The 27,223-nt window shown below is 43.8% G+C and overlaps 1 protein-coding gene across 1 annotated transcript; it reads right to left on the bottom strand.

Annotated features, from left to right (window-relative positions):
* Positions 1 to 3,755: 3,755 nt before the first annotated feature.
* FGF23 (fibroblast growth factor 23) lies at positions 3,756 to 15,127 on the bottom strand. Its single transcript, XM_049882243.1, has 3 exons — positions 14,768 to 15,127; positions 8,184 to 8,287; positions 3,756 to 6,141 (listed from the first exon to the last, which is right to left on the bottom strand). Exons 1-3 carry the CDS (start codon positions 14,976 to 14,978, stop codon positions 5,701 to 5,703), a joined length of 756 nt encoding a protein of 251 aa, XP_049738200.1. The 5' UTR covers positions 14,979 to 15,127; the 3' UTR covers positions 3,756 to 5,700.
* Between the last annotated feature and the right edge of the window lie 12,096 nt (positions 15,128 to 27,223).

Raw genomic sequence — 27,223 nt, forward strand, 5'->3', positions numbered from 1 at the left:
ATGACCTAAGGGAAGATACAAAAAAGTTAAATGCAAAAGTGTTTTAATATTTTCCTATAGAAACAATTCTGCAGTGAACTTTTTTAATTAATTTTTTTTTTAATTTCTCCTTGGGTCAGAAAGTACATTTCCAGGTGTTATAAGAGCCAGATGGCCCTGGCAGTTTTCAGTCCCGTGAGCAGTATTTGAGAGCTCCTGTGTTCCCACACGCTTGTCAACACTTGAGAATAGTTTTTTTTTTTTTTTTTGCTATTCTAGTGAGTAAAAAGTATATCTCATTATTTTAATGACCTTTTCTGTTATTACTAACGCATCTGGGCATTTTAAATTTGATAATTTGTGTAATGATAATTAGGATTTTCTCACTGGTGAATAGTATATATTATTTCTTTTTTTTTTTTTTAGGGGGGTCCTGTTTGACTTTTTTTTTTACTGAGTTGCAGGAGTAATTTAAATATTCTAGGTACTAGTCCTCTCTCTGTTGTATACATTGCAGATATCTTCCAGTTGTTTCCTTGTCTTTTAGTCTTGTTTATGATACTTTTTTTTTTCCCATGGAAGTGTTTTTACTTTTTAAATCAAATGAATGTGTCTTATCCTTTGCTTTGTGTATGTTTCTTTAAGGAGTCCTCTCTAGCATGAGGTCAAACAGTAATCCCTTTTTTCTTCCAGTTTTAGAGGAGTATTGAGTGTTAAATCTCTCAACTATCTGGAATTTATTCTTGTGTGGCATAAGGTAAGAATACAATTATGTATTTTTTCCAGGTGGTGAAGCAATTATCCCACCAGCATTAAGAGTCTGCCCTTTCTCATTTGATATGTGATTTTCCTCTCATCTACCCCCCCACGCCCATATTTGATCTATATGATAATTTCCATAGCAATATTATACCTAGTAATTGTGGCTTTGCAATTGGATATGTCGTAGGGTGAATATCTCCTCTTGTACATTTCTTTACAATAGACTTCATGTGTTAAAGCAGTTTGAGTTTATAGAACAATCGTGCAGGATGTCCACGGAGTTCCCAAGCCCTCTTCCCCCTTCCCAGTGTCCCCTATTCACATCTGACATCAGTGCGGTAATTCATTACAATCGATGAACCGGTGTTGATACATTGTTAACTGAAGTCCATAGTTTACACTAGGGCTTATTCTTTGTGTTGCCCAATTCTGTGGGTTTTGACAAATGCTTAATGGCATGCGTCCGCCATTACTGTCATACAGAGTAGTTTCACTGCCTTAAAATCCCCTGTGCTCAGCATACTCACTCCTCCCCGAGCCCCTGCTAATGCTGCTGACCTTTTTACTGTCTCCTTTTCCAGGATGTTACATGGTTGGAATCATAAAGAACTGGCATCTTCCACTCAGCAGTATGCATTTAAGTTTCTCTGCCTTCATAGGTTTATGGCTCATTGCTTTTTACTGCTGAATAATATTCCATTGTATGGATGTACTATAATTTATTCACCTATTTAAGAACATCTTGGTTCCCATTTTTAACAATTATGAATAAAGCTGCCAAAAACATTCGTGTACAGGGTTTTATGTGCAAGTTTTCAACTCATTTGGGTAAATGCCTAGGAGTGTTATTACTGGATTGATTGCTAAGACTATGTTTAGCTCTGTAAAAAACTGTCAGACCGGCTTCCAAAGTAGCTGTACTGTTTCATTCCCACCAGCACAACAAATGAGAACCCCTGATGGCCCACATCCCCCCAGCATTCGGTGTTGTCAGTGGTGTGGATTTCAGCCATTCTTTTAATAGGCATGTGGGGGCAGTGGTGTTTCAGTGGTAGAATTCTTGCCCTCCGTGTTTCCTCAGCTTGGTGAGATTGCCACTCTGCCTGGGTTGCCTCTGCTCCGTAGCCATCAAGTGCCTCTAAGGCAGAAAGCTGGGGTGGTCGTGCGGCTTGGCTTGTGAGTTCCCTTTCTCCCGAGGATCATTTGTGCTGCTCTGTGCCTGAAAACAGTTGCCTCATATATTTTGTTCAGTTTCATGGTTCTTTTGGCAGGAGGCAAGTCTAGTACCAGTTACTCTGTCCTGGTGAGAAGTGGAGGCTATGTAGGTTTAAACGTATATGAGTTACAGTGTGCAAAACTTCGGTATAAACAGTAAGTACCTATAGAAATGTTTTAAGTGTTGTAACGACACTTTGGTCCCATGAGGATTTATAATCATGTAGACAAGACAGGTTAGGCTTGAAATAGTGGAAACCCTGCCTGAGGTTCGGTATCTGGAGCTTCTAGCAGTCAGATGTATATAATGTATCATAAAACTCCCTACAAATATATATGATGTAGTCACATTTTGTCTTCCCTTACCCTCTCCCATCCTCACCCCATTGTGTTGTGTTAAAAAGCTTTAAGTTTTCTTCTCTAAGGGAGGACTTTTTTGGCATGAGAAAGGAAATCTCCCAAGCCTGTGGAGGGAAAACATCCACAGGACATCTTTTTTCTCCTTCGATTTGAATTCCTCTTCTATGATGGAATGAAGGCCTCTTTACCCCCCCAGTGATTATTTTGGTATGCCTGCATTCTTATAGATTATCAGATTTTAAAGTCCTTTGGACCAGAAACAAAATTAAGAATCATTTGTTTCTTCTGCTTTTTGCTTCTGGAATACTATGGAAGGATAAACTTCATAAGCAGAGGCCAAAATGTTTAAAAGCAAGGCCTGGAGAGTACTTCTCAACCAGTAATTACAGTACCTGCCTTTGGTTGGAAACTCTGGTGGCTTAGTGGTTAAGAGCTAAGGCTGCTAACCAAAAGCTGCTAACCAGAAGGTCGGCAGTATGAATCCACCAGGTGCTCCTTGGAAACCCTATGGGGCAGTTCTACTCTGTCCTATAGGGTCGCCATGAGTTGGAATTGATTCCACAGCAGTGGGTGGTTGTTTGCCTTTGGTAAGTCGTTTTTATGTGAAAATAAATTTGGCCTGTGCCCTGTATTTAACCTGATGGTTATCCTTGTCTATAGCGTGGAGGACTTTGGTACTGAGACTCTTACAAGGGACATAATTAAAATAAAGTTCACTCTGTAGACCCTGTCAGAAGGTAATGTGAACACCAGTGAAAACAGTGAACCCTATCGTAAGTTCTTTTACATTAATTCCTAAAAGGGAGAAGCTCACAGCTCCAGTTAGATAATGAAAAACTAACTATTGACTTGAGCTAATGTGAATTGAAATAGAGAGAGATATAAATGTGTAATGGGCATCTTCGCTTCCTGTGTTTTAGTAGCCTTGTCAGAAGAAGGAATTCTCATGAAGAGAAGGTATCGAGATTCTTTATCTTGGCGCCCTGCCATCAAGTCCACCAGGCCATAACCTTGCGCACTGGTGGATTTGAATTGCCAACCTTTTGGTTAGCAGCTGAGCTCTTAATCACTGTGTCACTGAGGCTCTGCTAAGTGCATAGCTTCTGGTTTCCTGGGATATTGATGTTAAGTCTGCATATATTTTTTTCAAATAAAAAATTTTCTCTCTTTGAAGGAAACATGTTAGAGCTAGAATGATCAGATATTCATTATTGACGAAATTTCATTGTTTTCTATAGTTCTGTCTAGATTAATCAAAATTGTTGAGTCTAGAGTCTGCTTATGAATGGAAAAAAATCTTTGAATATTTAAAAATTCTGATAACTTTTCAAATTAGGTTTCTCTGTATTTTCTCAATGCTTCCTTCCCATAATCCCCTTTACCCTCATATTCTGACATATTTTATGTAGTAACATGAAAAGAGAAGCTAACAGAAGCTGAGATGAATTTTATTTTTTTTTAAACAGAAGAAAAAGATGAGGTTACTTTTTTTTATATAAATATAGAGTGATAGGCAAAATCTTTCAAATAAATAAATAAATATTGCCACATGCTAAGGGACATGGGAATTGTTGGGGTTACATTGGCTTTGCCAAAGAGAACACCGGTGATGGTGGTGGTGGTGGTGGTTGTGAGATACTACCAGTTTTCTACCAGAGTCCTTTTGGGATTTTCCATCTGCTTATCAGTATTATAGAGCTTCCAATAGTTATGCAGGGTAATATCTCCAATGGGAAATAAAAAGTATAAAAACAATATTTGCCACACACTGCTATATGATGCTGTACATAGTTTTAGTGTTTCATAATATGGTCTTTCAAGTTCAGCTTAAAATCATCAGGGAAAAACAGTGTCTCTGGTAAGTAAATAGAAGGGTCAATTTCTAAGGCTTGCTCCATGATGGCAGTGAAAAAAAATAAAAGGTGACTTGGAATAAGCCATTATTTAAGTCTACTTTGCTTGTTAACAGTCTGCTCTCTAGGAGGTCATTTACGTAGAGGTAGGAAAATGGGCCCCCCTTGTAGGAAGACTTTAAGTCATGGGGTAAGGCTAGCATGAGGGCTGAGCATCAGTCCCACTCCTCTGGTATTCCTCAGCTGTTTGGTAAGTGAGGCTTTATTTTCCTCAGGACAGAATTGGAGCACCTGGGACTGAAAGGTGTCTTCATTTAATGCCCAAGAATTCCCAAGTGGATAGAGCCCCCAAATGTCAGCTTAGGTTTGTTTCAACTAATTCCATAGCCACAGCTCTAGAGTGCTAAAGCGATTTCGGTCAAGTGTGCTGGCAGTGTTGTTTTTTTATAACTCCTGCACTTTGATATTGGACATCCTTTCCCCTAGCCCTCAATGCCACTTCACTTAGAAAAGGGACAGAAGTCAACAGTCTACAGAAAACCTAACCCAGAGCAGCCCCATTGTCTCAAGGCCCCTTCCCTATAACAGTAACATTGGATTGCTACTCAATCTGGAATTAGTAGTAGAAAAAAAATTTTTTTTTCTTTTTTATAGGTATAAAAAAAAAGAATAGGTATAGGCTTCATTAAATGCCTCTTAGGAAGAGTTTCAATTTTATTTCCATTTTGGAAAACAAATCCTAGCTGAGTAGGTTTTAATGAACTGACACTAAAGCTCTTCCTTAGGCCAAATTCACTAAAATTGAAGATGAGAACATCTTGTGAGCCACTTGGGAATGGAGCAGGGTTATTCTCAGCTTTCTGGCTTGACACAGAGGAAGAGAGCATGACAAGGGGTTCCCGCCCTGTCAGGGAGGTTGAGTTTTCTAGCATGATTTTTGCCTGAGTTCACTGAGCATTTAAGTTTTGAGAGCTTTTTCACAGAGATGCCCAAGGAAGAACAAAGCCTTGAAATTGGGATTTTCATCAACTTGCTTAGTTCAAGTGTTAATGTCCTAGGTCAGGGTTTGCCAACTCACATGCTACCAGGGTCCAGGCACATAACATAAATGCATGGAGCAATGTGGAAGCTGCTGGTATTGCCTCTTCCCCACACCTTGAAAGTAGTGAACTCACTAAGCCATTGCTCTGTTTGGGCTAAATTGGTTAGGAAGAGAGGCATAGGGAAGACAAATACAGAAAAAGCAATCCCTTCTCTCCCCCTTAATGAAAGGGAATGTTTTTAGTTTACCTGTTGGGGCTTCTTATTCAGAAAGGTGGTATATGTGGGATGGGGAAGGTGGTGAAACTCCGTTACTCAGGCCTCAAACGTTGACTCTCAGGGGACCTCTTGAGGAGGAGAATGGAGAGAAGAAGCTAATCCCACACATCACCCCCACCTTCCCCTTCCTTGGAGCATAAAGGGAACTAGTCTCTTACAGATGGTTTAGTTGGCTGAAGGATTGGTTAAAAAGTATTCCTTTCTGGTTTCCCTAGATGAACTTGGGGAAGGGGCGGCACCTTTCCACACCTATCCCACCAGCATGTGTGTTGACCCTATTGCTTCTGACCACTCCTAAAGGGTCATTGGCCACCACGCTGTTGTCTTCAGCACTCAGGAGTTCCTGGGAGCAAGAAGCTGGAGCAGGTGTCATACGGGGCCGGGGCTTCAGCACATTCAGTGGGTCCCGTTCAGAGTCATCCTCGGCACTCCGGGTGTGCCGCCGGGGCTTGGGGGTGTTGAAGTAAATCAAGGGGATCTCATTCCTCCGGGACAGGAACTGGGAGTAAGGTGGTGGGTTCATGCCTGGCAGGAAGGCCCTCTTCACGCGACCCAGACTGACCAGGAAATGATGCTGAGGAGAGTGATAGACGTCATATCCGTTTTCCAGCGTCCAGTGTTTGAACCTGCAGTTCTCTGGGTTGAAGTAATGCTGAAAGGGCAAAAGTGATGTAGGTAAGGAAAGCGAGCATGAGCTCCTAACCCCAAACTCCTTCTGAAGCCCTTGGGTGTTCATTATGTGTCAGCCTTTGCATCTATTGTTCATGCCTCTCAACAACAGCTCCATTAAACCAAAAAACCAAACCAGTTGCCACTAAGTTGATTCTGACTCATGGCGACCCCATGGGTTCCAGAGTAGAACTGAGCGTCACAGGGTTTTCAATGGCTGTGACCCTTCAGAAGTAGATCACCAGGCCTTTGTTTCAAGGTACCCCTACGTGGATTCGTACCTCCAAGTTTTCAGTTAGTAGCTGAGAGCTTAACCGTTTGCTCCACCCAGGAACTCCACAGATTTATTAGGTAGGTACTACTTAATCCAATTTTCAGCTTCCTTTTGGGTAAAAGTGATTTTGACCAATGCTTTCCAAAATTCCCCAAGGACTGAACATAGCTGCTCCAGCTTCCAGGGAGTGGCAGTCACCAGGGCCTTACAGCTCATTTCCCAGAGAAGTGGCCTGGTGGGTACATGGCTGGCTTGGCCAGTAGCTGAGAGAGCCAGCACACTCCTTGTGTTTCTGGAGGGAGGGCTATCTTAAATACAACATTGTTCCTCCCACTCTCTACCTTGTTGAACCCTCTTCTGGCTGAAAGTTGTCATGGGTCTGTCTCCTTACCTGGAGAAATGAGATGGGATAAAGTCTGTAGGGTCAAATAGAAATAAGGGTACCCCCATCAGACAGACAGTGTAGTTCGGGGACTAGGGACATGAACTTCAGCAACAGATGACCTGGGTTTGAGTCCTCACTCCGCCACTAACTGGTACCTGGTTTTATTGAGTGCCTACTTGGACCTTTATATAATGTTATGGATTAAATTGTATCCCCTTAAAATATGTGTTATAAGTCCTAACCCCTGTACCTGTGGTTATAATCCCATTTGGGATTGGGTTCTCTTTGTTAAATTAATGAGGGAGTATCAATGTCGGATATGTCTTGAGTCAATCTCTTTTGAGATATAAAAGGAGAAAATTAAGCAGATGCAATGCCACATGAAGATCACCTAGGAGCAGAAGCTCAAAAGAGACAGATATCTTCTCCCAGAGCCAACAGAAAAAGGCTTTCCCTAGAGTCAGCACCTTGAAACTGGACTTCTAGCCTCCTAAACTGAGAAAATAAATTTCTGCTTGTTAACACCGCCTACTTTGGTATTTCTGTTATAACAGCACTAGGTAACTAAGAAACATATTATTGCATTTAATTCTTGAACTCTATGAAGTAAGTATTTTACAGATGAGGACTATGTGTTTCTGTATTTGTTCAACAGATACTGATTGAGGGTCTACTCTGGACCAGACACTGTTGTAGGCGTAGGGACACAGCAGTGAGCAAAACAAAAATTCCCTGCTCTCATGGAGTTTCTAGTGGGTATGGCTGGTGGCGAGAAATGGCTGAGTTAAGCAGCCCTACAATTTTACTATCTCAAAATCCTTTGGAATATGCTGACAACTTTAGTTTGAGAAATTTGTTTGCTTTCAAATCTGAATGACCAGTTAATCACAATTGGGGCAGACATAACTAGAGATCTTTAAGCTGGAGGGGGTTTCACAGGTCTCAAGGTCCACCTCTGCACTTTCTCCAGGTGAGGATTCTGAAGTTGAGTGATATGAAGGTCACTCTTAGAAACAGAATCAAGAAGACACCCGTGACTTCTCACCTCTTCTAATGTGCTTTCCTCAACAACATGAATTTAGTGACTTGGAGACCTACTGCTGCATACAAGATGCTGTGTTAGATGGGGACCAACAGGTCATACAGGAGAGACGTGAAGAACTTGGGTTCTAGAACAAGACTGCCTAAGTTGAAACCCCAGCTGTAAAAACCTGAGCGTTCGATACTTAGACTGAATAAAGTACTCAGTGAAAACAGACCACCAAAAGACAGTGCAAATGGAAACTTTAAGCTATGAAAGTCTATGTTCTGTCAAAGCAATTCAGTATTTGTTTGCAAGTGGTGACCGGCACAAAAAAGGACTCACCGATCCAAAAATGTTGCCTCTGAAATCCATACAGAGGTATCTCCTACTCATCACCCCTGTAATCACCACGAAGCCGGCCTCCTCTGATCTGATTATCAGGGCACCTGTGGAGAAAGCATCCTTGTCAAACACTTGATGCATATCCAGTTCTCACCTTCAAGCACTTCCTGAAACACACCTTCATGAAATCTCCCTGGGAAGATTTTCAGAGCAGTGACGACTGCACAGACCTTCTCCTTGTACTTACTTGTTCAGGTCATCTCTTTTGTCCTGCTGCATTTGCCTTTTGCTTCATCTTCTTGCCTTGCGTGGCACTGGCTGAGCTCCCGGCCTCCTTTCACCTGCGCTATAACACATGCTTCTCTCTCTGCCTGGAGTGTCTTTACTTTCCCCTCCTTTGCCTGGCTAATACCTCTTGATGTTTGTGGTGGTGGCCATGTTCTTCCAGACCTTCCACTTTTGTGATTTTTAATCTGTACCAAGATGTTTTTCAAGCATTCACTTTGTATAGTCTGATTCTCCACTCAATGCTGAGCAGTAACTGTCTGTGATACAGCCATCAGCAAAGATTTTCTGAGCATCCATTGTGTGTTAAACACTGGATTAGGATTTATCTCTCACTACCTTCTCTGTTCATTGAAGTCTACTCAACCTTGAAGGAGCCCTGTTGCGCAATGGTTAACCGCTCGGCTGCTAACCGAAAGGTCAGTGGTTTGAACCCACCCAGTGGCTCTGTGGGAGAAAAGACCTGGCGATCTGCTTCCCTGGCTTCCGTAAAGATTACAGCCTTGGAATCCCTGTGGGGCAGTTCTGCTCTGTCCTGTAGGGTTGCTATAAGTTGGAATCGACTCGACAGCAAGTTTTTCAACTCATCCTGGAAGGCTGGGTTCTAATGTCATTATCTCTATGAAGATGTTCCTAATCCCCCTAAACAGAATCAATTGTTCCTTTTTGTCTAGCTCCCTCAGCACAGTGCCTACACCTCTATTATGTATTTCACTCGTCTTGGGTTAATTCAGTTTACATATCTAGTGCCTTCCTGAGAGTGAGCCGATAGGAGCTATTAGGAGCAATGTGTATATACTTGAATGCATGGGATTTTCTTCTTGGGACTCCATCAATGTCTTTTTCTCAGTTGGCGGTGCCCCCTCCAGGTTCAGTCCCCGATGATATTTCAATGTCCCCTCTCAAAAATGAGTCTCAGACAAAGGCCTGAAACCCATTCATACTGTTGCTGTTAGGTGCTGTCATGTCGATTTTGACTCATGGCGACCCCATGTGTTACAGAGTAGAACTGCTCCATGGGGTTTTCTTGGCTGTAGTTTTATGCAAGCAGATCAACCAGGCCTTTCTCCCATGGCACAGCTGAGTGGGTTCAAACTGCCACCTTTTAGGTTGGCGGTTGAACACAAACCATTTGCACCAATCCATACCCATTGCCATCGAGTTGATTCTGACTCATAGCGACCCAATAGGACAGAGTAGAACTGCACCATAGGGTTTCCAAGGCTGTAATCTTTACGGAAGCAGACTGCCACATCTATCTCCTGCAAATTGGCTGGTGGGTTTGAACAGCCAACCTTTTGGTCCACAGCCAACCGCTTAACCGCTGTGCCACCAAGGCTCCTTTGCTCTACCCAGGGACCTTAAATAATTGTTACATTTTAAGTGTGACTTCTCATCATGGGGGCTTGCATTTTTAACGAGTATCAATACCTAGTTACATAACTGAAGTCTGAAGCTCTTTTGTGGTGAGGGTACAGCTAGGTCATACCAAACCAAAACCCCACTGCCATCAAGTCGATTCTGACTCACAGTGACCCTATAGGACAGAGTAGAACTGCCCGATAGAGTTTCCAAGAAGCACCTGGTGGATTCGAACTGCCGACCTCTTGGTTAGCAGCTGTCACACTTAACTACTACACCACCAGGGTTTACAGTTAAGAGTGGTATAATTTGAGTAAGATGTCTGTCCCAAATGCTGTTCAGCTACCCCAAGTTTTCTGTTAGAATATTTAGGTCTTTGCGGCCACCCTTAAAAACCCAAAACCCATTGCTGTGGAGTCGATTCTGACTCATAGTGACCCTATAGGACAGAGTACAACTGTCCCATAGGGTTTCCAAGGAATGCCTGGTAGATTCGAACTGCCGACCTTTTGATTAGCAGCCATAGCTCTTAACCACTACGCCACCAGGGCTTCCTTGGGGCCGTTAGAGGGCCCCTATTGATAACAACTTTCATTTGCCTACCAAAGAATTTCTGAGTGCATTTTATTTGACTCACAGCCTCAGGGAGTTAGGCAAAGCAGGGATTCTAAGCCCCTTTTCTACAAATGTACCTTGCCTCCCAAAGTCTGTGCCTAGTAAGTGGTGGCGCCTGATTTAAAGCCCAAGGCTTCTCCCCTCCCCATGTAGGCTCAATACAGCTGCCTTTGAGGAGAGTAAGCAGGCAATAATTAGACACTAGCTGAGTACAGAGCTTTATGGACTGAGATTGGAATGATTTGGGACACAGGAAATGAAAGTGGGAGCGAACCCAGAAAGCAGAGAAAGGAAGAAGACCAAAGAGAAAATTTAATTTGTTTCCAAGTTTGAGGGTTAGCTATGAGATTTGGAGTCAAGTTGTCCTCCAGGTCATTTACTACCTGTGTGAGGAGAGAAGGTTCTGGAAGGCATGTGGGGACGTGGGAGGGGCACCATTACTCCAAAATGGTGTCTGCTTATGTCTCTCAAATGTATGGCTAATTTTGTGGTAAGCCCTGAGAGAAACATAAGGAACACATGGGAAATGGTTTCTGTCCTGATGAATTTTCAGTCTAATTGGGGGAAAAAAATATACTTATTATTTTTTGAGGGGTTGTTCTCTAGATACTTTACATATTTTAAATTCTCAAAACAACTTACATCATTAATATGATTATTATTATTGGTATCTTAATTTAAATGATAAGGAAACTAAGGCAGGATTCAAACTCAGGTCAGTGACCCTAACATCCTCTTCTCACTCCCTGTTGCTTGCCTCCAACAGAAATCATACAAGTATGAGAAGACAAAAATCAAGTGCCAAAATAAATACTGCAGGCCATGGGAACCCCAAGTCACGCTGCCCCTGAATGGACCAGGGAAGGGGCACTACCAGGAGTCTTGGATTCTGCTTCCAGCTCTGCCACTTACTAACCTTATAGCCTTGGGCAATTCATTTCTCCAGCCTCAGTTTCCTCAGCTGTAAAATGAGAATAATGGTAGCTGTTCTGCCTACTTCATAGGGTTACTCTGAAATCAAATGGGATGATTGTAAAAAGTGACTTGAAAGCTGCTGAGCAAATGGAAAACATGGTGTATTATGTGCTGACCTGCCATTTGGGACAACCTCATACCTGGACAGCCTGGAAATGTATAATTAATTAAGAGAAAAAAGACAAAACAAAATTAAACAAAAAGCCGTGCTGCCTTAATGCTTGGGGTCAGCATGGACAGTGTGTACGGCACACCAGTTCCTAGTTTCCCTGGGCAGTTCCAACAGAAATTGGCCTGCAGGGTAACTGTGAGCAGATGCTATGGAGGGTGCACCGATTCTTGAATCAAACTGACACACACAAAACCCAAACCAAACCCGCTGTTGTTGAGTGGAGTCCAACTCATAGTGATCTATATATAAACTGACACAAGCCAACCTGAAAGTTAGAAAATCTAAAAGAGGAAGAATTTGTTCCCTCTGCAACTTCAGAGGACCTGTTTTCATAGTCTCCGCAGATTCAAGGGGAGAACCTGGCAGAAGGAAGGAACAATCACTCTGGCTAGAACCACAACCCGCTGGAGGGGGGCAGACTCCATGGACACTTCCTTCAGTGACCGAGGGTATCTTTATGCATGGGTCTTGGACAAAGCATGGGATTTGGGGTCAAGTGGTCCTCCAGGTCATTTACTCCGTGTGACCTTGAACCAGATATTTAAGGTCTTTAAACCTCTATTTTCTCATATGGAAAATGGGGATAGTTGAAATATTTACCTCGTTTGGTCATCTTGAGGACGTAATGTGATAATTTCTTATCCACTATAAAGCACTTTCTAAACGTTAGTAATTACTATTACCACTTCGCCTCAACCTCTGCTATCACAGTAGAAAATTATCTGCTCCATTCTATTCTCAAAGCCAATAAACGAAAAATAAGATGATAGATGTGAAGTGCTTTCAGCTCCTCAAAAGAAAGATAATATTATGAAGAAGGATTAAAGAGCTTCAAGTAAAGTCAGTTCCAGTGGGGAGGGTGGAGGAAGTTAAAGACATTAGAATCTAGGAAGTGATAGATAGTAACCAGGGGTAATAAGCATCTCTTTTCTTCTGTTTCCACACAGAGAGGATAATGGGGTGTGAGAGGGTGGTCTTGTTCGTATTAGGAGGTATAGACATTGGAGGGACCCCCTGAGGTCTGTGTTTGTGAACCCCAAGGAAGTTAGAGTCTCCAAGGCAGATGGTTTCATTTTGTCAGAAACCATTAACTGGTTAGGTTGGGCACTGAACCATTAGTCAAGAATTTACTAAAGCAACGTAATCAGATGAGCTAGATTTAACTGAAAATGTATAATTAATTAGGAGAAAGAAAGACAAAACAAAATTAAACAAAAAACAAACCAACCCCACGCCCTTCCATTAGCGTAAAAGTGTTCATTTACATTCCTTGATGAGGTACTTACAAATCCTTCTTCAGTCTTTTTAAGCTGTTTTTTTTTTTTTTTTTTTACTGCCTATCCATATGTATCAATGTTTCCTTTTGGGTAACTTTTTATGTTCGTATATACATTTTTTGTTTCCTTTTTTTTGAAATACACATGTTAATGGATTTGAATGCTACAAAAGGTTTCATGTACCAGGAAAAGTAGGTCTCTATGACCCTGGGTTCCCCTCTGCAGCATCTTTCCAGAGACACACTGCTTATCTGGCATCTATATCAGACAAAATAAAATCAAATTTCTATAAAAATATCTGAAATCCATTCAGTTCATTTTGCTTCTTCTTAGTCTTTTTAAGGCACTTCAATGAGTACTTGCTGGGGCCCTCTGGGCCTGACTCCTAGTAGATATTTGAAGAACAAAGTTCTATAATTGAGACTGCTCTCTAGGTAGGCTGTGCTCTGCACACACCGCATCACTCACTGCACCACGATAGCCGGCTTGGACTGTTTTACTCTTTTCTGGTTAAGAAGAACATGTCTTTGAGGGGGTCCTTTCAGCAAAGGGATTCCATGATTCTAGGCAAGTTTCTGTCTATGGGAATGAAAATGATTTACCATAATCCATTCTCCAGCATTCTAAATCGCGCAGAGCCTTGCAGTAGAAGTAAGGATCCCCTCTACCAGAGGTGCAAAACTGCATTTCCTGTAGGTCTGATAATGAGCTGGGGGACAATATGAGATGAGACTATGAGGTCCTTCAAGGCTGGGGCTGTGTCTTCTTTGAGTCGATTGTGACTCATAGCAACTGGTATATTAGGGTTGCAAGGCGTGGGTTGGGCTATAATCATTATGGAAGCAGACTACCACATGCAAATGCCGATCTTTCAGTTCGCAGCTGAGCACTTTACCACTGTGCCACCAGAGCTCCTTTCAACCCTGAATAGGTGTGTACAATGAGCCCACCTTTGAACACGTAGCTAACTGATCGACTACTCGGGACTGTGAATCTACTTTCCACAATCTTTAAAAGGGGTCTCTGGGTGGTGCATGTGGTTTACGTGCTCGGCTGCTAACCTAACGTTAGAGGTTCCAGTCTACCCAGAGGTTCTTTGAAAGAAAGTCCTAGTTATCTACTTTTGAAAAATCAGCCATTGAAAATTCCATGAGGCACAGGTTCTACTCTAACATACATAGGGTCACCATGAATCAGAATGGCTTGATGGTAACTGGTAATTTTTTAAAAGATTCCAGCTACTGATACTGAGTGGATACATTTCAGCTCCACAGAGAAGAATCATCAACTCATACCAAACTGGGCACCTCTGAAACACCCAGTAAAACTGGTCGGATGGATGGATGAGTGCGTACATAGGTGTATGGATGGATTCTCAGAGGACAACCTGATCCAGGTTAGACTCTCCAAGACAACACATCTGAACAATCTGTCTTCAATACTTTTTTCTTAAGAAATTTTTATAAAGCCGGAATACTAGACTTCATCTATCTACCCTGAGTTCATCTATCCTTATCCTTGGTCTGGTGCAGGAATCTTCTTTACAACCTCCCTAGCTAATCCAGTCCAAAGCTCATGAGCTCCAGCTCAGTGTCTATTGCTTTGTCTGGTTTCTTTTTCTCTCAGCCTCCTTACCTTTCTTTCTGTACAATCTGACTGCTTGGACAGGGCAAAAGGAAAGGGGCTCCTACTGTGGGAAGAGGAATTTAGTAAACACTAATTACAGAGGTGGGAGAATCTTCCCCCAGGGTTAAAGACCACACAAAATAAGAGGATTCTGGCCAAGAAGCTAGAAGCCTAGATTAGCCTCTGCCTTTCTAGCCCAAGGCACCCCAAGCCCCTTGTTCTGGATGGACAGGAGAGCTCACCCTTCTTCCCAACCAGAATCCCCTACTCACTGTAGATGGTCTGGTCCGGCGTACCATCCACATGGCCGTCCTTGTGGATCTGCAGGTGGTAGCTGTTCCTGGCGGTGGCTGTGTACAGGTGGGTCAGGCCACCCCAGCTGGAGTGGAGCAGCGGGGAGGCATTGGGATAGGCTCTGACACTGCACATGCTGCAGGCACTGCACAGGGTGCAGACCCAGAGCCTGAGGCGGGCCCCCAACATCGCGGCTCTCTGAATGGCTGGAGCCAAGTTTGAAATCTGACACTCTCCCTGACTCCGCTGGCCTGTGCCTTCCTGGCCTTTTTCTCCTCTTCTTCGTTGTGGATATCTGGAGTGAGGATCTGAGGCTGGATTCCCTCCTTTTTTCCCTCGGACTTTTAAAGGGTAGCAGCATGACATCAAACAGGAAAAACTCCACTGTCCACATCCTCTGTGTTGTAATCAGCCCATTTGAAGAGAGTGCAGAGACCTCTGGGGATCACGGGAGGTACTTGGGTTCCAGACATACGCGTGCACGCGCACACACACACACACACGCACATCCCTCAATTTCAAGCCAATGCTCCAAAAAGTGAATGTGTGGGCAAAAGTTATCTGCAACTCTGGGCTGGGTTGTCTGCTGACCTATCCCACTTCCACCAGGAAATGTGAAGGCAGCCAGCGGTTTCGAAAAAATCCAGCTTCAGTCATGTAGTCAACGGACTCCTACGCAATCAATCTCCCATCGAGTCTACTCATTTTGGTTTCTCCAGTCCTTTTAATTTCAATCAGCAGGTTCTTACCCAGCGCCTTTTCTGTGCACAACACTAAGTAGGTATTTTGAGAACCAAAACCATGTGCTGTGGAGTCAATTCCGACTCATGGTGGCCCCATGTGTGTCAGAGTAGAACTGTGCTCCATAGGGTTTTCAATGGCTGTGAGCTTTTGGAAGTATATCGCCAGGCCTTTCTTCCGAGACGCTTTTGGGGGCACTCAAACTGCCAACCTTTTAGTTGGCAGCCAAGCATGGTAACTGTTTGCACTACCCAGTGACTCCAGGTATTTTGAAGGATGGAAAAATACGTGACACCATTAGGCAAATGGCATTCCCTGAGACCCCCGCCTCATGAAAAACATGGATGCTGGGAGCAGTGGTTGGAAAAACCAAAGTTGCCATCTTGTGAAGATTTGAAAATGGGACGAAAGAAAAAAAGGGCATATGGTCACTGATGTTTTATAAAAAAAATGCCAAGATTTGCTTTCTCAGTTTTCCCAGTTTGGACTGTCTAGGGCAAACAAACTAGCAATATTGCTCTCTCCGATTTTAGGGAGACTAATTCAGACATCTTGGGAATATTGGAAGGTTGCTGGCCAAGCAGAGGGGATGAGAACTCAGGAAGGGTCCCAGGGCTGTAGGACAGGGTGTCCCCACAGTCCGTGTCTACCAATGGGTGCCCTGCTTCTGTCACTGGACACTTTCTTACAGATGCTGCTCACAGGTGTGCCCATTGGAAAGCTCCAGGCTGATGTGGGGGACTAGTTCTAGCACATATCATCCAATGGGAAGGAAGCTACTAGAACACATAGAGGAAAAGCATGTATACAAGCAGACTGCTGCTCCTCCACGTTCCCACTTACTGAATGCATACCACATACAGCCACCAGGCTAGACATCCTGGTGATGTGATCCCTGTCTCAAGGAGCTCACAATCTCATGGAGGAGGCAGACAAAAATAGGTAACCATAACACAAAGCATAATGTGACGTGCAACCATACCAAATGCAAAACAAACCTGTTGCCATCGAGTCGATTCCAATTCATAGTGACGCTAAGAATAGAGTAGAACTGCCCCATAGGGCTTCCAAGGCAGTAGTTTTTACAGAAGCAGACTGCCACATCTTTCTCCCATGGAGCAGCTGGTGGGTTTGAACCAATGACCTTTCAGTTAGCAGCCAAACTGGGGCTAACTGCGCCACTAGGGAGCCTTTGCAGCCATACAGGTGCAGGCAAAAAGAGATGGCATTTGTTACCTTACATTCATACATACAGATGTTTATAGTTTATAAAGTACTTTCACATGTATTGGCTCATTTGAACCTCACTGGAACCCTGTGAGACAGGCTGACTGGACATTCCAAACCAAAACCAAACCCGTTGCTGTCGAGTCTATTCTGACTCATAGAGACCCTATAGGTCAGAGTAGACCTGCCCCATAGAGTTTCCAAGGAGCACCTGGCAGACTTGAACTGCCAACCTTTTGGTTAGCAGCTGTAGCACTTAACCACTAAAAAAAAAAAAAAAAAAAAAAACCACTATACCACCCAATATTTAAGTTTTATACACGAAGAAATGGAGCTCTTCTTGGGTTCTGTCTAGAATCACAAAGCAAATAAACGAGAGAGCTGGGACGAGGTCTTCGGATTTCGTAGGCTATTTCTCCAATAATAATCACAGCAACAACAATACATATTGAGAATTTACTTTTCCACTTACTGTTCTACCTGCTTTACTTATAATAAGTCATTGAGTCTTCATAATAACTCTCTGAGGAGGTGCTGCTATCACCTTTATACAGATGGGAAAACTGATTCATACAGAATTGAAATAGCTCGTCCAAAGATAACCTCTAACAAGTAGATGAGGTTGGATTTGAATCCAGGTAGTCTGACTCCAGACCTCCCAACCACTTTGCTAGAGGTACAAACCGTCACCAAGCTACGAGCTGGGTAAGAAAGTGCAAGCAGCAACGAGACAGAGTATCCCTTGTTCCTTCTCCACGCCTTTACCCAGGATTTGTCTCTAGGAAATGCCGACCGTGCTTGTCTTTCCAGGGCTAGATAGAGGATTTATGACATAGATAGAACAGTCCTCTCTTATAACAGCCACAGAAGAGTTCATAAATATAGTACCACATCTTAGCTAATTAAATAAATAGCTAGCGTTCAGAATTGAAATGCAAATCATTTAGGAACATTTGCTAATTGATAACCCTGCGTTTCCTCTTCTGGTTAAAAGTGGTAGAGAGAAGGGAAGTACCTGTGAAGCAATCAGCAGGTATCGCGAATGTTCTCTGCAAGAGAGAAGGAAGGGTGGGTCTTAAACGAATTAAAATGCAGTACAAACCAGAGCTTCAAACCAGTTTGTCCTGGTTCAAACCCCTGCTGAGAAGGTGCATTTCCACCCCAGGTATACTGAATCAAACCCCCCCAGTGCCGTGGAGTCGATTCCGACCCATAGCGACCCTATAGGACAGCGTAGAACTGCCCCATAGAGTTTCCAAGGAGCGCCTGGATCAAAATTTACTGTTAAAAAGACCCCTAGGTGATTCTTATGTATAACTTCCTGGAACTTGTTAGAAATGCAAATTCTCAGCAGGGGTTTGAACCTGAACGAACAGATTTGAAGCCCTGGAACAAACTTATACTCAAGGGGCTGACAATATAATTGAGCAGAGAAAATCTCTGTTGAATACAAGGCAGTGTGTGTTGTTAGTCGCCATTGAGGTGGCTCTGGTCATGATGACCGTATGTATAACAGAATGAAACGTCGCCCTGTCCTGTGCCATAATTCGAGCCCACTGTTAGGGCTAAGTGTGAGAGGTGCTAAATTACTAGGACATAAAAGAAATGCTAACGCAATTCTGAAAGGGGAGAGAGCAGGGTGGGTGGACGTTGGGTCAAGGAGGACTTTGATAGGAAAGACTTGAGGGGGCTTTGTAGGACGGACAGAGTAAGGGATCTCCCAGCACCTGCCAAGGCACCGTTGGGAGGGACTGTCTTGGGAAGGAGGACGTGGTTATTTACTCGGTTCCTGGAGCAATTGGGGTGACCTCCCTGGCCACTTTAGCTTGTCTCATTAGGAAAGAGAATTGATGTGCTAGCTTATTCCACTCCAAGACTTCCCTTCAAGAAGCAGCCCTGAATGCCTACCCGCTGGGTCTAAGGGCAGAGCAGAGCTGAGGGGAGCAGGTTTATTCCTGAGGGGAGCAGGGGAAGGTGGAGGAGCATTCCATTCTTGGCGAGAGTAAAGGAAGATACGGAAGATCTCAGCACAATTCTTCCTATCTGAGATATGGAAAAACTGAGAGAGGAGGCCAGGATTTGTCTATCAGCACGTAGAGACTGCCTAACTTCCAGCTCTTGGCTGAACTCACTACCAGAGTTTCTCAAACCTGGCTGCCCATTCAAATCACCTGAGGCACTTTAATAGTCACTACCCCAATTTTTTTTTTTACCCCAAGACTTTAGACCTAAGAAATTTGCAGGGGTGAAGCCCAGGTATTTGGAATTTTTCAAGCTACCTGGGAGATTCGAATCCACCACACTTGAGGTTACTGACACGAAAAGAACTTATCAATATAAAGACTTTGAGTTCCAACTGTGCTCTGGGATTAGTACACAGAGATCAAGGCCCCTCAGTTGCCTGCTCAATTTCCTGTTCCCTTCGAGAATTTCCACCCTACCTGAGCAGGTTGAGATGTAAATGGGCCTTTCTAGGGAATCCTATGGAGCCCTGGTGGCACAAAGTGCTGACGGCTACCCCAAAAGTCAGAGGTTCAAACCCACCCAGTGGCTCCATGAAAGCAAGACCTGGTGATCTGCTTCCGTAAAGATTACAGCCTAGAAAATTCTATGGGGTAGTCCTACTGCGTCACATGGGACGGTGTGAGTCGGATCTGCTTGATAGCAAACAGCAACAACACATTTTAGTACTGAATACAAATCAGTATGCTGTACCTGTAGGAAGTGTTTCCTTGGGGCCTCGTGGATGTGGGTGTCTCCTCTGCAGCTTCAGAGAGTGAGGGAAAGGAGAGCTCAGGGTATGTTCCTGTTCTTTGCACCTAGAGGGCACTCATCTGTCATAGCTCAGGTCGACAATCTGGGAAGTAGTGTGGCCTTAGTAGCCACGCATGAAACTCTGACAGCAGATGGGAGCCAGCAGCTCAGGGAGAGGCTGCTGGTTTGTGCTTTTTGGATGTCACTGTCCTTGGTCTTCAGGTGGCTGCCTGGGATGCCGCAGAGGGGCCAGTCCCGTGGCAGGTGGGGTCAAGTGGCTGGCTGGTCTCCAGCCTGGCCTGGAAGCCCTGGCTCCCGCATCAGGAGAATTTGCCCATGGAGCTTCATGAAGGCCTGTGGTCCAGCCTCTGCATTTGCACTCATAGAACCAAGGCTCTGAATATGGATTGATAAGGGACTATATAGAGGATTCTATACTCCCACAAGTTCATCCCTCTCCCTCATCTGACTTCTTTTTCTCAGAATCCTCTCTGAGAAGGAAATGGGGAGGGTCATCTCCCCCAGATTATATTCTCTCACTGCAGAGACCTTTCAACAATTTTCAAAAAAGTAACATTGTCTTGACTGCCATTAGGCTATGATGAAAACAAGAGACAGGAATCAAAGTGAAAGAAACAAAAACTGAGAGATAAAAGAGGAGGTAGGCTGGGGTGGCTTACAGGTTTAATTATTATTATTATTTTTTTTACTTTATTTTTGCAGGGGTGGGTAGGGGCTCTCTCCCAGATGAAAAAAGTAAAACAAAACCACTTGTGGAGAGTTGATTCCGACTCATGGTGACTCCATGTGTTACAGAGTAGAACTGCTCCACAGGGCCTTCTGGGCTGTATTCTTTATGGAAGCAGATTGCCACTGGGTGAATCTGAACCATCAATTTGAACCTTTAGGTTAGTAGTCAAGTGCAAACTGTTTGTGCCATCCAGGGACCTTCTCCCAGATGAGGCTCTATCTGAAGGCTTGGTCCCACAGCTGTGAAGACCTGGCAAGCTTCTGCTCTCTATGGCCCCTCTTCACTATCCTGTATCCATGTCAGTCCTGCCTCCACCACCATCTTGCTTTCTCAGAGGACTAACTCGTCCAGTCCCTGGGTTCAGGCAGCTGGACGTCTAAGCCATTTAGGACAAAAGGCTGTTTCTTCTCTTCTCAAAGTTCCCCGGGGAAGTGTTACAGCCTTCCTCAAATGCCATCCCTATTCTTGCCATCCTGACAGTTAAAACGCACTTCCTTAAATCCAATCAGGTTCTCTCTTGCTTACTATATCCACTCAGTCAGCACCTAACTATTCATAGAAAGCCTACTGTATGGCCAGTACCTTGCAGAAAATCTTTAGGGAAGCCTAAGAAGAAATAGCACAGTCCCAGTCTTCAAAGAGCTTGCAGTTTACTCAGCAGAATATATTTTACATTTTTCCAGCCCTTCACAACCCACAATGTACAGTTCACACCTGTTGTCTCATTTGGTTGGCTGGGACATGTTGGAAATGACTTGCCCAAAAGCATCCCGGCTCCTGATATACACATATCATCAGTATTGAAGGAATTTAAAAGAAAGGAAAAAAAAAATCATTATTATTTTTTTTTTATCGTACTTTAGATGAAGGTTTACAAGAGCAAATTAGTTTCTCAATAAACAATACACATACTATTTTGTGACACTGGTTGCTAACCCCACGACATGTCAACACTCTCCCCTTCTCAACCTTCGGTTCCCTATTGCCAGCTTTCCTGTCCCCTCCTGCCTTCTCGTCCTTGCCCCTGGGCTCGTGTGCCCCTTTAGTCTTGTTTTGTTTTACGGGCCTATTTAAATTCTGGTTGGAGGGTGAACCTCAGGAGTGACTTCAGTACTGAGTTAAAAGGGTATCTGGGGGCCATATTCTTTGGGGTTTCTCCAGTCTCTGTCAGGCCATTAAGTCTGGTCTTTTTCTGTGAGTTAGAATTTTGTTCTACATCTTTCTCCAGCTCCGTCTAAAAAATCATTATTTTAAAATACATATTTATCAAAATGTCAACAAATACAGAATTTTATGGAGTTGGACATGAACATCCCCTATAGTTGCCACCCTCCAGAGGTAAAATATTACCGTTTGGGTTATACTGTTATATATACTTACACATGCACATATATGCATTTTTTAAAACCAAAATTGCGATCATACTATATATGGTATAAGCCCGTTTTGTCTATTCGCAAGTCTATTGGACTTTCTTTCCAGGTCAGTATGTGTATCTCTAACCTCATTCTTTTTAAAGGCATTACATTCTGTCATATTCTATTTGAGAGTGGTCAGTTCTTTTGGCAGCCTCATTTCCTCCATACCACACTCTGCCCAAGAGACTTTTGGGCTGGTTCCCAAGGCCAAAGAACTTTCACACACACACACACACACACACACACACACACACACACACACACACACCCCACTTACAGGCATGCATACATACACACAAACAGGGTGATGGCCCTCCATGAGGTGGTCCTGGTGGCTGCGGTCTCATGGGGTCACCACAGTTCTCTGCCACTTCAAGAACTCATCACCTTTTAGCTAGAATCCAGACCTCCCATGGGGTAAATCTCTTCTACTTTCCTACTTCCTCTCCAAATGAGATGTTCCCATTTCTCCCCCCAGGACAAAGTTTCCAGCTTACTTTTGTCATAGAAGCCTTTCCAAGGGGGTAAAAAATGCCCCTGGGAGGGCTTGTCTTCAGAGCAGGCCTGTCGTCAACATCCTGGGCAAGGGATCCTAGAACTCAAGCAGAGTGGGACACCAAGGCCTAGAAGGGGTTCAAATCTATATACAATGTTGAGGTGTTTCTCAAAGGTTTAGCTGGAAGTGGTTTCATGTCTGCTGCTTCTACCAATGACCCCCCAACGTTCCAGTGATCTTGCGTAGACCACACCAGTTAACTCACAAATATTGATACTCATAGCCTAGCAACGACTGCTGATGAAAAGGACTGGCATCTGAGTATGATTTACTTAACCCTTTTGAAAATAAGCTTAGATTTTCAAATGCGTAATATAAAACTTTGCTACCAATTTTACTCTTAATACAGCATACAAAGGTTTTTAAAAGAATAGCAGATATTTCAGAGTATTTAATTAAAACTATGCATGTCTGGGAGTCCCTGGATGGTTGTAAATGGGTAAATATGTGACTACTAGCTGAAAGATTGCCAGTTCAAACCCACCCAGAGGCACCTTGGAAGACAGGCCTGGCTATCTGCTTCTGAAAGGTCACAGCCTTGAAAACCCTATGGGGCAGTTCTACTCGGCACACATGGGGTCACCATGAGTTGGAGCAGACTTGATACCAACTAGCAACAACAGCAATGCATCTCTGAGTGTTTACTTAGAGGTTTACATTTTTCAAGAGTATAAAACAGCTGTACTGAGTATAAAGGAAACCCTAGTAGTATAGTGGTTAAGAGCTATGGCTACTAACCAAAAGGTCAGCAGTTCGAATCCACCAGGTGCTCCTTGGAAACTGTACGGGGAAGCTCTACACTGTCCCATAGGGTCGCTACGAGTTGGAATCGACTCAATGGCAACGGGTTTTTTACTGAGTATAAAAATTCTGAGGAACATTAGAAGAGAGACCAGATGTATGGTGACTGAAAGGTGACTTCTACAAGAACACTGAAGAAAGAAAGGCTAGAAATGAAAAGAAGCAGAAAAGCGCAGGACTACAATGGTGGTTCAGTGGTAGAATTCTTGCCTTCTATGTGGGAGACCTGGGTTTGACTCCAGCCAATGCACCTCAAATACAGCTACCACCCATCCGTCAGTGGAGGCTTGTGTTACTATTATGATGGCCAGGTTTCAGTGGAGCTTCCAGACTAGGATGGACTAGGAAGAAAAGCCTGGCAATCTACTTCTGAAAATCAGCCAATGAAAAACCTGTGGGTCGTAATGGGTTTTCTGCAACTGAGCTGCAATCGATGATGGGGATAGCGCAGGACCAGGCAACATTTTATTCTGTAGTGCATGGGCTCGCCATAAATTGGGGGTAGACTTGGTGGCAGATAACAACAACACTCAACAGGCATAGTCAACAACCAAGAGCACCACATGCGAAATGCTTTACACAGTGGGCAACACTCTGCAAAATGTTAGGCTCCAGTGTTGAACGTATATGCAATTGATATACAACATATGGTAATTTGTGGGTAGGTGTCACTTAGTCCAATGTCTGAGAAGTTGCCCAACGAGGAGAGCTGAGTACAGGGAAGACATACAAGGCAAAGAACTAGAACACAGGACATTTTTAGGGCAGTGAACCTATTCTGTATGAGGCTGTCATGGTAGACACATGACATTCTGCATTCCTTAAAACCCATAGGATTGTACAACATAAAGAGTGAACCCTACCATAAACTATGACCTTCAGTTAATAATAACGTATCAATGTACCTTCATCAATTGTCACAAATGTACCATTAATGCAAGATGTTAATAATAAGGGAAACTCTGTGTGGGGTTATAGAGAGAGAAGGTATATGGGAACTTTCTGTACTTTCTGCTCAATTTTTCTGTAAGCCTAAAACAGTTCTAAGATCTAAAACCCACTGTTATTGAGTAGATTCCGACTCAACGGCAATGCCATGTGTTACAGAGTACAGCTGCTCTATAAGATTTTATGGAAGCAGATCACCAGACCTTTCTTCCACGGCACCATGGGGTGGATTTGAACTGCCAACCTTTATGTTAGTAGTCAAGCAGAAACCATTTGTGCCACCCAGGCACCTCTAAAATATAAAGTCTATTAAAAAGAAATGCATGAGAGCAAAAACTCAGCAATGGTGTTTGCCTCAAAAGGTGTCAAGATTTAAACACTACCTGGAATGGTTCATTCCAGGGTCAGATAATAAAATGTGCTAAAACAGCATCTATTCTACTGCATACAGTTAGTTACCTTTCATTCCTTTAAAATAAGACACAAGTAAATCTCTCGCCCATTCCTGTCACCATATATCAGCTTCCCTGTCAAAATTGGAAACCATTTCATTTTAAAACTGTTTGTGTAGCCTTGGACACACTACTCCCTCTTTCTGCACCTACACTTCCCCCAGCTATAAGCTGGGGAGAGGGGATGAAAAATGAAATAAGCTCTAAACTTCATCTCAGCCGTTGAGGTCTAGGAACCTCTCCGGGGTTAGGATGCAGACTTGTCCCCCATCCCTCCCAAATTCTTTGCTTTATCACCTGCTACGCTAATCACCTATATGTGAGCTACCCACTTTGCAGAGGGTGAATGGAAGTGTTTAAATTCCCTGTGGGTGGACTTGTTTTTTCTCTCCCTGCCGTGCTTAAAATGTCCAGACTGGATTAGGAATAAACACAAGGAAGGCAGATTCACTACACGATCAATCTCAGCCCAACACCTTTACTCAAAAGTAAATCCAAATAAATCAATACGATTCTCATTACACGTTCCAAAACTAAATACAAATGACTTCTGTAATACCCCAGAGCCCACGCTACTGCTCTCTCACCTTTGGTGCCCATAACCAGAAGCTTATTTTGCAAAGACAAAAAAGGGTTAAAGAATCTTGGATCACCTCCGCTGGAGACCCCTAGTAAACTGAAGGTGGCAGAAGATTGGAAAGCAAATGGGCACAGAGGTCCAGGTGATTGATCAATAACTGCAGCCTCGACTCCCTTTTCCTTCCCTCTCGACTCCTCACCCCCCTCATCTTTTCCGCTAACACCCTCCTTACTGGACACCTCTCCTGGCCTCCACCTCTAGCGCTGTGGGAGATAAGACCACATGTCTCACGGTGGGGGAGGCAGAGCCTGTGTGAAAGACTTCACCAGCGACTCACTTTGTGTGATAAGAGCAGGCGTATGCTTGCTTCACTCAGGACAAACCAAGGAGTTAGGTCAGATATAGAGGCGAGGGGCGTAGGCACACAGCTTTTGAATTAAGGATTCTCAGTGTAAGGTCTGCCAATTTGATAGCCTCCCCTTCCACAAACCCTACACATATTCCCATGTCCAGGGGTCTCTGACTCTCCTTCCTTTCTCTTCATTACTCTTTACTCTCTAAGAAAAAAAAAAAAAAAGTATTTATTTTTGAAAATAAATACTTTCATGATGGTTATCATCCGTGTCCCTCACAAAAATAGGGTACTTGGAAAGGCTTCTAAGACTTGCAGCACTTCCCCTAAACTGTTATTTCCACACAAAAAAACCCAAACCCGTTGCCACTGAGTTCGATCCCAACTCACAGTGACCTTACAGGGCAGATTAGAACTACCCCATAGGGTTTCCGAAGCTGAAATCTTTACAGAAGCAGATTGCCATGTCTTTCTCCCACGGAGCGGCTGGTGGGTTCAAACCGCTGACCTTTGGGTTAGCAGCTGAGCACTTAACCACTGTGCCACCAGGGCTTCTTCCTATAAGTCAGTATCAAATCAAGGGTCCCTCTGACTGGCCAGACTGGAGCACTTTGTGCCCCCTGCTGGAGTGACAGTCTCCCTAGCTTTCCCGTTCCCACCTGATGCATTCCCACATGGCTTCTCCTTGTACCTTTCTGAATCAGAAACCCAACTGGAGTTTTCTGAGCTGGCAAAACTCATCATTTTCTTCCATGTCCTGCCAACTCCCCCCACCAGGGCAGTGAGAGTCCCTTCTTTCCTCCACGTTCCTCTTTGTGGAAGTCATAGGAACGCAGAATCCCAGAGTTGGATGTTGGGCACCTTGGAGATCATCATTCTAGCCTGTTTGTAAAAAGAGGAAAACTGATGTCCAGAGGTGATATGTCCAAGGTCACACATCAAAGTAAGTAGCAGGGCTTGGCATTAGAACCAGGTTTCTGACCCTCAGCAAAGAGTCCCTTCCACCATACCACACTGTCATTTATTCATTGGAATAAATTCATTGGAAGGCAATCAGGCCACCTGAGTTCTGAGCCTACCTCATGCCTGGCTGGTGGTTCTCTTCCTCTGATTTGCACAGGTGTCCCATGCATGCACTGCTTGTTCCACATAAGACAGGTGGAGTGATGGAGATCAAGGAAGTCATATTGGGGCATTGGATGAGCTATTTGTGAACAGACCCATTCTTTCCTTCCTAGTCCTAGCGCTGGCTCAGGAATCTAAAGGCTTATCAGAAAAACAAAAACAGAACCAAATCCATTGCTGTCGAGTTGACTAACAGCAACCCTATACGACAGGGTAGAACAGCCCCATAGGATTTCCAAGGCTGTATCTTTATGGAAAACCCAAACCTGTTGCCGTTGAGTTTGATTCTGACTCATAGTGGCCCTACAGGACAGATTAGAACTACCCCATAAGGTTTCCAAGGCTGTAATCTTTACGGAAGCAGAGTGCCTCTTCTTTCTCCCATGGAGCGGCTGGTGGGTTCGAACCACTGACCTTTTGGTTAGCAGCTAAGTGCTTAACCACTGTACCACCAGTCCTTCTTAGTGGAAACCCTGGTGGTGTAGTGGTTAAGTGCTATGGCTGCTAACCAAAAGGTCAGCAGTTCAAATCTGCCAGGGGCTCCTTGGAAACTCTATGGGGCAGTTCTACTCTGTCCTATAGGGTTGCTATGAGTTGGAATTGACTTGATGGCAGTGGGTTTTTTTTTTTTTTTTTAAATCTTTAGGGAAGCAGACTGCCACATCTCTGTCCTGTGGGGCTGCTGGTGGTTTCAGTTAGCAGCTGAGTGCTTAACCACTGTGCAACCAG

This window comes from Elephas maximus, chromosome 4 (genome assembly GCF_024166365.1).
Source record: "Elephas maximus indicus isolate mEleMax1 chromosome 4, mEleMax1 primary haplotype, whole genome shotgun sequence".
NCBI lineage: Eukaryota > Metazoa > Chordata > Mammalia > Proboscidea > Elephantidae > Elephas > Elephas maximus.